Source organism: Choloepus didactylus, chromosome 5 (assembly GCF_015220235.1).
Source record: "Choloepus didactylus isolate mChoDid1 chromosome 5, mChoDid1.pri, whole genome shotgun sequence".
Lineage (NCBI taxonomy): Eukaryota > Metazoa > Chordata > Mammalia > Pilosa > Megalonychidae > Choloepus > Choloepus didactylus.
This window is the reverse complement of record NC_051311.1, coordinates 69838016-69849002: the sequence shown is the minus strand read 5'-3', so window position 1 is coordinate 69849002 and position 10987 is coordinate 69838016. Positions and strand designations below refer to the sequence as shown.

At 34.5% G+C, this 10987-nt stretch overlaps 1 protein-coding gene across 2 annotated transcripts in view; it reads right to left on the bottom strand.

The window, feature by feature from the left end:
• Positions 1-4734: 4734 nt before the first annotated feature.
• Positions 4735-10987, bottom strand: part of SLC13A1 (solute carrier family 13 member 1) — a 112985-nt gene continuing 106732 nt past the window's right edge. The window contains exons 14-16 of one of the 2 annotated variants that reach the window (XM_037836266.1): positions 9626-9787; positions 7982-8119; positions 4735-6351 (exon numbers count right to left, since the gene is read on the bottom strand). In XM_037836266.1, coding sequence (XP_037692194.1) covers positions 6214-6351; positions 7982-8119; positions 9626-9787 — 438 coding nt within the window. In that variant the 3' untranslated portion in view covers positions 4735-6213. The other variant, XM_037836267.1, reaches the window with a different exon arrangement.

Below are 10987 nucleotides of genomic sequence, written 5' to 3'. Positions count from 1 at the left end.
CTTTCTACCTACTTTCCTGGAGGAGTAACTAAAACATACAGCTCAACAGTCTTCCATCTTGCCCCGCCCTTCTGCAGTTATCTTTTAATACACAGTAGCATGACCTCCCAACAATGACTTTTCCTCTCTGTGGGCAGGAGATGTAGAACTGAGAACAGGGTAGGGTAGGTATTATCATCTTACTCAATATCACAGATGAGATAAATGAGGCTCAGAAAGGTTATGTCACTAGCTCAATGCTTCTTCACAGCTAATACACCGTGGAGTTGAAACTTGAGCCCATGTCTCATGTTCTTTCAGTTAGATCACATTTCTTTTGTTAATATGATGTTGAGCACTACCAAAACAACTTAAGAAGGAGAGTTTCTTCTCTAAATATGAAAGAAGAGCTACTAAGTCAAAAACACGTTAACACCGAAAAAAAGAGGAGGTTTATAAAGCCATAAGATTTTCTTATCCTTGCAGACTTTTACAAGTAACTCAAGCCTTCATTTCATGGTCATTACCTTGGTTTTCTACTCCTTCTGGTACTCTCTGAATTTGAGTTAATGTTTTCAGGAAAGCACCCAGCATGAGTGTTTGGAAATACTTGGCTCTGGCAGAAGGAAGGTTTTTGCAAGTATTATTGAAATAATTCATCAACATCATGGTTCAGATAGCAAATACAGTGGGTGATGATGCACAGGTTTTTTTGAGCACTGACTGTTAAGACTGGGAAGCTCATTTCAATCATGCCCAGATTCCTGTCTTCTCTAATACTTTTGGGTATGAACACAGAGTTACAGGAGAAAATATTATCCCGTGTATTTATAACTGGTTAAAAAAAGAGGAAATGTGCCTTCTAAAATATTCTTGAGTTATTTCACTTTCTAGTGGAAGAATAAAGAAAAAAAGAATGAACCAGAAAAAGGTTAATTGCGTCTTCTTATCTACAAAGTAAAATTAAGGAAACAGTTTAACACAATATTACTTATTATATGGAAGATGGTGGCTGAAATATTTGAATAGAGTTATCTTTTGGAGAAATAATAAAGAAAATATTTAAGTTTTAGAAAGGCAGATGATAGTGTGTTTTTATTGTAAGATTTCAGTATATACTAACCTGCTAAAAAGTTCATTTTTCTATCTACTGGAATTCTGATTATATGTATCATTTTAGCTTGCATTTTTCTTAACCTTTCTTTCACGGTTCCATTTCTTTGTCTCTCTCTGTGCTTACATTCAGAATTATTTTTTTGGAGTGTGTCTTCAAGTTCACATCTCTTCGGCTATTTATTCTTTTCAGTGAGCTTTTAATTTCAATTATTATACTTTACATTTTTGATGTTTCTATTTGATACTTTTTCCTAACTACCTGGTCACTTTTCACAGTCCCTTGTTCCTTGTCGTATTTGTTTTCTATTTCTGAAATAACAGCTTACCACAAGCTTAGTGGCTTAAAACAGCACTCATTATTATCTTATAGTTCTGTAGGTTAGAAGTCCAACCTGGATATCATAGGACTAAAATCCAGGTATTAGCAGTGCTGCACTCCTTTTTGGAAGGTCTTGGGAAGAAACTGCTGTAGGATCATTCAGGTTTTTGGCAGCATTCAGTTCCATGTGGCTGGGCTAGAGGACAGATGTCCCAGTTTGCTGGTTTTCAGCTCTGGGCTATTCTCAGCTTCTGGAATCTGCCTGTGTTCCCTGGTTTTTAATCCCCTTCATCTTCAAATTGGTAAAGGTGAATTGAGTCCTTCTCATACTTCAAATTTCTCTTACTTTCTATTCTCCCACATCTCTCCTGCCTGACTCTTCTGCCTTTCTCTTCATTTTAGGGTTATGATCACATTGGACCCAACTGGATAATCCAGGATAATCTCCCTATTTTGAGATCACCTGAGAAGTAACTATAATTACAACTGCAAGGTCCCTTCACAGCAATAACTAGTTTAGCGTTTGATTGAAAAACCAGGAGATGGAAAGCTTATGAGGACATTTTTAGAATTCTGCTAACCGTATTAATATGTTTTCAGTAACCTCTTTGAGATTTTTAAACATTAAATGTCCTCATTTTAAATTCTGTATTTGAAATTATAATATATTTTATCTTTGAAATTTGAATTCTGTATCTTTTATTTATGTTGGTTCTTCCATCTCATGCTTTGTCTCTTGGTAAAGTTTGTGAGTTTTGATTAAAAATTCACATACAACTTTTTAAACTTAGAAGTTCTCTGAGCCCTAGGCCAAAGGTGTGTTCCTCCTTTTGCCAGCTACTTGGGGATACTAGCAACCTAAAATAAGGCTTAAATAAAATTTCAGATTGGGGTTTTCCACACATACTAGTATTGAGACTTTAGTTCTCTAAACTGTGTGATTATGAATTTTCAAGGGGTGTTTTATCCCCTCCACCCAGTGCATAGGCCAAAGGAGGCAAGTTCCTGGGATGTTGCCTTCCCTCTTTAGAGTGTTTTCCCCAACCCCCCACCTTACCCCAGTCTCGCTCACATTTTCACCAGGAACACAGTCCTTCAGTGTCCTACTCTACGTAGTAATTTTCTATTCAACTCCTAAACTGGTTGGGTCCTAGCTTAGTCTCCCAATTCTTTGTTCCCTGTTTAACCATTAAAAGAGAATTGCAAGATCTCTCTGGATTATCAGTTGCCACGTTCAGTCTTTGCTTATATCTCTGGATTCTGACTTGTATTTAATCTGTCTTTTGAGGACTTTTGTTACTTAGTGACGTATGTTATATAATGTTCTTACTATTTGCCTCAAGAAGTCTTTTCCCTACCTGGTATCACAATGTCAGAAATTAAAGCCTCATTTTTTCTTTTTTTAAAACCCTATATACTTTTCTTTCTAGACAAAGGAAGACTACTATATTTGGAAGAACCTTTAAATTTCTGCTTCATTTATATGTGCTTACTTGTTTACTCCTGGACTTATCTGTTCTTGCCTCTACTATGGGGACATGAAATGTTGATATTTGCATTACAATGTTTATCTTGGAAATTTTATTGAACTAAAGTTCTTCATTTGGGAATAATATGGCTAAAAGTGGCCAGGGAATAAAAAATTTAACTGTTTTCCTTTTTAGATTCTGATAGAGTAACAAAACTGACCCAGTTTGTATGGGTTTACTCTTTGATTCCTAGTGCAACCCTCCTGTAGTGGTTTGAATCTGTATGTACCTCATAAAAACATGTTCTTACATCCAATCCATTCCTATGGGTATGGACCCATTGTAAGTAGGACCTTTTGATGAGGCTACTTTAGTTAAGCTGTGACCCACCTCTTTCAGGATGGAGTCCTTTATAAATGGAATATATATATATATATATATATATATATATATTTCTATATATATATATATATATATAGAGAGAGAGAGAGAGAGAGAGAGAGAGAAAGAGCGCGCCACAGAAGCAAGAAGCTGAAAACAATGAAACTGGGAGAGAAGGGAGAGACCAGCAGATACTGCCATGTGACTTGCAATGTGGCAGAGGAGCCAAGGATCAACAGCAGCCAGCCTTAAATAAAACATTGCCTTGATTTGGACATTTTCCTTGACTCTAACCGTAAGTGAATAAATTCCCATTGCTTAAGTCAAACCACTTCATGGTATTGCTTTAAGCAGCCTAGGAAACTAAAACATCTTCCCTCCTAAAAGAAACATTTAATTTGGTAAAATCCACATAAACAAGCAAAGATCATTATTCATTAACTAAATAATTAAATTTTAGAATAAAACATCATCATAGATTCTTATCAGATATTTACCATGATAGATATATTACAATACATCTAATTATAACAAATTATATATAATATATATGGTATGCATGTCAAAACACAATGCACCATAATGTTATTATGTACTAAAAAAGCTTAAATAATAGTATTGGCTAAAATTGTACTTCCCATCCTCCCATGCTGAAAAGGAGAGAACAAAGCCCTTGATGCAAAGTAAAGTATCAACAGTGTACACATTTGAGAGGAGAGAAAGTCTAAATTCTAGACATGCTGACACAGGCTGTGGCAGTTAGGGTGAGTGAAGGATACACACATGCCAGTGGAGCCCTTTAAGCACTTATATGAACAGTCTGTAAATAGGCATTTAGTGAAATTGCTATTATTATGCATCAAGAGCCAATCCTAAGTAAGATGCTGGGATTTAAAGTGACAAAGATTTCTTTTTAACGGTAAAGTAATCATCAAGATAATAACAAAAGCACTACCTACCATAAAGGGGAAAGAAAAGAATCATTTGATCAGCTGTTTAGGACTAACTTTTCAAAACGTTCAAAGACAATGCAACCTTCTAACTAAAAGATGTTGAGAACTTTGATGTAAATAGGACAAATGTGAAATGGATGACTTTAGCCGTTTTTGATACAGCAACTAAAAATAAAGATGTAGCAAGAGAAATATGGCTCACAAACACATTTTGACTAAGTATTATTTTGCCTGTACTCAGCTGGCAGCTGTTGGAAGTAATTCTTTAAAATTATTCAAGCTGAAATGTTTATACTATTTTCTTGAGAGCAAAACATGCTCATTATAATTTGAAAAGTTATTTTATATTTTTCATAATGAAATGTATCCATCAAATAATATAATTCAGCAGTGATAAATGGAAAGGCTGGAAAAAAGCAGAAATGTAAAAAATACCATGTATCATAAATAAATGGGTAACATATGATAGCTAAAGGAACAAGTGAATAGAGTGAACATAGAAGATTTATACAAAATAGAAATTTTATATTTTAAAAGTTAAGAATAGACAAATTTTTCTTTGAAAAATGCTTAATTTTGTATTGATTGATTAACATAGACAAATAATGAATATGGGCAAATCATCATGTACACAGTTTTTTAGAAATATGTTAATTTTTAAAAAGTGTACTACATTTAATTTCAAAATAATTTTATAAATAATCTTAGTTGCAAAAAGAAAAAATCCAGTCTGGTAACTTCTGCAAATATGCCAGAGAAGATTAAAAATAACAACGGTGTTTCTTAAATCTTGCTTTCCATTTTATTTTTAACATGAGGACTGCTATGTTCTCCATCTTTTACTAACTGTGCACATTATTTTGTTTTGATTGTTATTTTTTTCCTTTATTCTAATTTTTGAATGCCAGTAGACCTTAATCTTTTTCACATCCTGAGTGCTAGGAGAGTATTCTCATCCTGCTTTTATTTGAATGCTCAGTATTTTTTTTTTCATTGTGTTTTGCCCATAATAATTTTTTTTTTCCTTTTAGTAAATATACCAACAGTTTTAATTTTTTATTCTTTATTTTCTCTTTGGTATTTTATTTCAGTTTTGATATAGTGGAATTATGTGACTTTTTTCTATGTCCGTATACACAGTGACAATTCACTTAAATTTTCTACATCTCCTCTTTTTCATATAACATTTATATAACAGAAATACATGTATTTCTAAAATAAAGATTTCAGCAAAGTTGTTATACAAAAATGTGTTAATAGTTTTACAGTGTTTAGCTTTCCTTTCCAACTATACTGTGCTAATAGTCCAAAACATAGCAAGCCCTATCAGTAACTTTACAAAATGCATTTCTCAGTGCACTGAGCTCAAAAAGGTATAAATTAAATTAATCTAACCATATGGTCAAGGAAAAATGAATCCTTTTCTGTGGCTTTTCTGTTGTTTAGTGAGTTCAGCTATAATTCTGGAACTTTTGTTTATATTTCAATTTTCATATCATATGTACATATTAAGAACAATCTAATTTGGATTTTTTAAGTGAGAGAATGCACATTTCATTTAAATTGATTATTTTATGTGCACCACCAGATGACCATAGATTTGGTTTTTCAGCAAATGCCCTTTGAAAAACACTGCAAAAATGATGTATCCAAATACCTAATTAACTTGTATATTTTATTTTCTATTTCTAGCTTCATGGGAAGTTTATGACATAATAAATTGGAGTTTGAAATGTTACACTCAACCCAAAGTGTATGATGTAGCAAGTAACCTAATCTCTTTGAAGATCAAATTATAAATAAATGCTCTTTGGTTGCATCTCATAGGAAATGTAGACGCGGAGTTATGGCAGCAGGTTTGGGGTATTCACTGGAGCCACAGTAGTTATGCCAGGACTGATTTGAATGTGTTGTCAGTTTTCTGGAGCCAAATTTTATGGTGAATTCTTAATGGTATGCAAAACTCACTGCAGGAGAGTCAGAACATTCATGCTGGTCATGGCATGGTCATATTACTAAGTGGAGGTGCCCAAGAAGGGTAAGTGTAGAGGTCAAACATGGGCACAATCCAGGTGAACAGACCCAGCATCACCACAGCAACACCTATGATATTAACCCCAAGTCCAGCTTTAACCTGAAGCAGAAAAGAACATAAATGTTAGTCTCCTGTAAAGTAAACCTGCAGGAGAATTGGAATACTGCTGCAGAAGGCAAATGTCATCCTAAATGATCAGTATAAATTGTCATTTCACAAAACAAAGGATCTTCTTCCATTCATGCCCCAAAGAGAATTGGTTCCCAACTAAACACAATTTAGGTGGACAACCTCAGAGAGTTTCCTCTTAGGATTATACTCAAGTCATTCTGATTACAGAAAAATTCCTTTAAAAATCTCCTGTTTCGTGTTAAATCAGAATTTGTTTTATAGTTTTATACTGCAATGGATAAGATTCAGTTAATACACCACATAAAAACAAGCTGTTTATAGCTGGATCCTTCCTATTCACTCAATATTATTATAATTTTACCCTTCATTATTGTCTTATTGTGACTTCATGCTATTTCTCTTCACCTTCTTTAGAGTTCACATTTCACCAGCTCTTACATCACCATTCTGGTGTCTATTAAATTATCTCCAAATTGCTGTCTATCCAACAACACAGAGATTGGAAAACTACCATCCATGTCCTATTTTTGTAACTAAAGTTTTATTGGACCACAGTCATACCCATTTATTTATGTATTGTCTGTGGTGGCTTTCATGCTATAATGACGGAGACTACATGGACTATGGAGTCTTGAATATTTACTATTTGGTAAATATTTGCTGACCCCTGCATTAAAACATGGAGCCTCAAACCAAAGGGGCATACCTGGCAATTATACAGAGGCCCCCTTTCCTGTTTGTGCAAGCAACTTATTTATTTCTAATTCATTTTTATTTTTTAATATACATACGTAAGGGCATTGCTTATATTGTATTATGCACTTCTTTTTTTTTTTTTTTTTACCAAAATGACATTTTTTATGTCTCAGGGACTTAGGGACAGCAGTCAGGGTAGAGGGAAGCTGGATTCCCTTGGAACTGTGTATGCATAGAAGGTACACTGAATTTACTATGCTACAGGCTTATTTGGGTTGGCTTGGAAGCTGGTGATAAGATTGGGAGGAGATGAAAATGTTCTCAAGGTAGCTCTTGATTCCACCACTACTTTTGTATTTGGCAAAAAAATGTGTGCATTTTATTGCTTAACCTACCCATTAGTACTTGAAATGCTTTCTCATCAAAATATTAATAATAGAATCAGGATAAGAAAGATGCCTTTTCATCAGGCACTGAGCCCAATGTCTTATTGAGAGCAAATGTTGGTTGCACAAATATTTGTGATGATAAAGCACAGGGCTAGTTTGCTGAATTTCATTAACCCTATTTCTTTCTATTGCTTAGGTCAGGTTGAATCTTGATCTTGATCTGTGTTTTGAGCAGCCATATTGAGTATATTCCATGTTATTATCCTTCTTTGAAGACATTACTGGTGCATTCAATATCTCTGTGCTTGCAACTGTAAATGCTAAAGGCATGCTCCCTTCTGGTTATCACTCAAAAAACAATTCAATGAACAGTCATGCATTCACCTTCAGAAATGGAATTCAAGTCTTGCTTTTCCTGGCAGTTGACTGGTGTGTAAAAGGAGAGATGACCCAAGATATCACACACAAAAAAATGTGTATTGGACCTGATAGTACTCTTTTAGCTAACTTACCATGTCAATGACTTTCAGATGGCCATATGAAAAAACAATAGCGTTGGGTGGATTCGCAACTGGTAGGAGGAATGCGAATGAAGTACACAGAGTAGTAGGTAACAAAATATAAAGAGGGTTCACCTGAATGGCTTCAGCCTGTTGGAAAAGATAAAAATGAGTCTAAGTAAAATTTTGAAGGTAGACAACAGGCATCGAAATGTGCAAATTTACTATGATAAACTTTCTCAGATGTAGGTTGAAACCTAAAGACAAAATTATACACATCTATCCAGTTGTAAATTGAATTTTTTTCAGAAAATGTCTCTTCTTGTTGTTTATATGATTTTTGGCACTTGTTTAAGCATTAAAGCCCAGCTCATTAAGAAAGTAAACTATCATTTATTCCAAAAATTGAATGAAATTGCAATCAGTTATTGTCTACTTAGGCTAGGTGCTGTGCTATGTGTGTATATGTGTGTGTGAGTGTGTGTGATCTCATTTAATTTTCACAATACCCTTATATATAATATGGCTACTATAATCCCAAATAGTTTATGAAGAAAATGGGTCCAAATAGGCTAAAATAACTGTCCAAACACACAGCTGGCAAGCAGTACAGCTTAGGTAGGATCTCAGCTTCCTCTGTCTCCAGAGCTTCTCATTATTCCACCATCTGTACTGTCTCTGTAACATATGTAATTTAAAAAATTTGCTTGGGGATAATCGTAGAAGAGATACCACTATTCTCAATTTGTCACATAATTTTCTAAGTGCTCCATATTTTGAGGAAAAAAGAAAAAGACACAGAGGAAATGCCCAAAATGATATTTTACCAATATAAATCAGCTATATCATTTTTCTAATTTGAAACAGCAGCCCAAGAATACCAACCAACATATGCCCAGGGGGAAGGGTGGGGCGTTCTTTAAGGGAGAACATAATCAATTCCCACAACTGGTAGCAGAACAATCCCAAAAGGGCAGCCCTTCTTAATTCTAAGTGTTTTCCTAACACCAAAATCACCTGCCCAAATAAAAACAATTGTTTGCATAAAGCTATTTTTTTCTTTTAATTGCTAGGCAAAGGTAAAATTAAAGGGGGTTCTGATATCTTGGTGGGGAAAAGAAAAGAAAACTGTTTTTCCTAGCAACTCTGCTGCTTCCTTACCTTTTTTTTTTTTTTTAATTAAATTCTTTCCTTGGCCAGGAGAGAACTGTTTAAGATATTTGAACTTGAATCCGGAACTAAAAGCCTAGCTCTTTGTTTACTTGTCAATCAATTACATGAAACATTTCTTAGAAATGCCAGGAATAATCTTTGGGAGGAAGAAGTGCAGTGTTATAGGCTTAAATACTAAAGTTGCCAGGAAATGTTGAATTCCAGGCTTACAGCTGAAGGTATCTAGTCTGACCCTCTCATTTTCCTTCAAATGAAGAAACTGGGAGGAGAGAAGGTAAGCAGTTCACTTAAGATCATGTTGTGTCTTCGTGGAAGAAAACAGGTCTCCCAAATTGAGATCTCCTTGCTAATAAAGACAAGTTACCTGTAGGAGGACCAGTCAGGCCCCAAATGATTCCACACACTGCAATATGAGAACATGCATCCCCAAGGAGAACACCAGTCATTTGAAGAATATTTGGACAGCTTAAACGGGATACTCACCAATGGAGATAATATTGGAAGAAGGAGGGTAATGGTAGCTGGATTGCTGGCTACTTCTGTTAAAGATGTGACGATCAAAGAAGATATCAGAACTATTAGCCACAGTGGTAATGAACCTAAAGGAGACAATTTATTTCCTATCCACTTAGATAGTCCTGACTCCTAAAAAACAAAATTTGCAATATTTGTCATTTACTAATAATACATTCTATCAGACAAAATTTAAATATATAATAAAGCATTATTTGCTCTAAGAACTCATTTCTAAAATGTAACTTTTTTCTCCATAAGGAGCATATTGTGCCAATTTATTATAGAATGCAATTAAAAAATATTTTGAGGTTAGCCTCTCCAATTTAAAAGCACTTAACTAAAAACACTTGGACAGCTATGCAATGGTCTCTCTCACTGCTTCGCCCCTAAACGAGTACTGTAAGCAGAGTTTTGAGAACATTCAATTTCTTGATATGAACAACCAAAGAATTTAATGCAAACATATTTGTCTCTTGAAGAAAGCCATCTTCCAAATTTCCAAAGCGTGCATTGTTACTTAGCATTAGGTATTCCAAAATGACAAACTTTGTTATGGTAGTGTAAGGCTAAAATATAATACCTATTTATGAGACATACGCATTTCAACTAGAAAAAATTACAAATGCTAATGCAGTGTGACAATTCTGTCAGGATTAATGGGGAAAGGCACTGCATCCCTCTCGTATCACTACACATTGACTATCCACTTTACATACTTGGAATTCAAGTCCTGTTAAACATTTTAACAGCATTTTCGACAACATACAATTCACAGGTAGATTAACACATCTTACACTATTCTTCACTGCCATCTTTTTCACCCAAGTGTACATAGTTACAAATATATGCCAGCAGCTTTATTTACAAATTTATTTTGGTGCTTTAGTGGGGGTAAAAATCAACTATCTCAACTTATAGTTCCCAAAAAAGATATTTGGCTATGATTCATGTATATAAACCACCATGTAAAAAAAACAAATGAAACCTCTGTCTGGCCCAAAACGCCTAAACTAAAATTTCTCTAAAAGTTGGCAGCGAAACTGCTATTCTCTGAATTTCATAACCTAAACTCTACATAGGAATTTCAGTTGAACTTCTTTTGCAATGCACAAGTTACATACAGGTTGCACTAGATATGATGCTGAGTGGATGTAATCCGGGTAGAAAATGCATGCTGTTGAAGAGAAAGTCTTAAATCTGGAAGGGTGACACGTTTTTCATATGCTTTCCTAGCTTTCCAAGAGATGGCAAACAACAATGGTGTGACTATAAACGAACAAAGGTTAGTTTTGAAAACCAGTAATACACATGCACAGACATTGGACCATA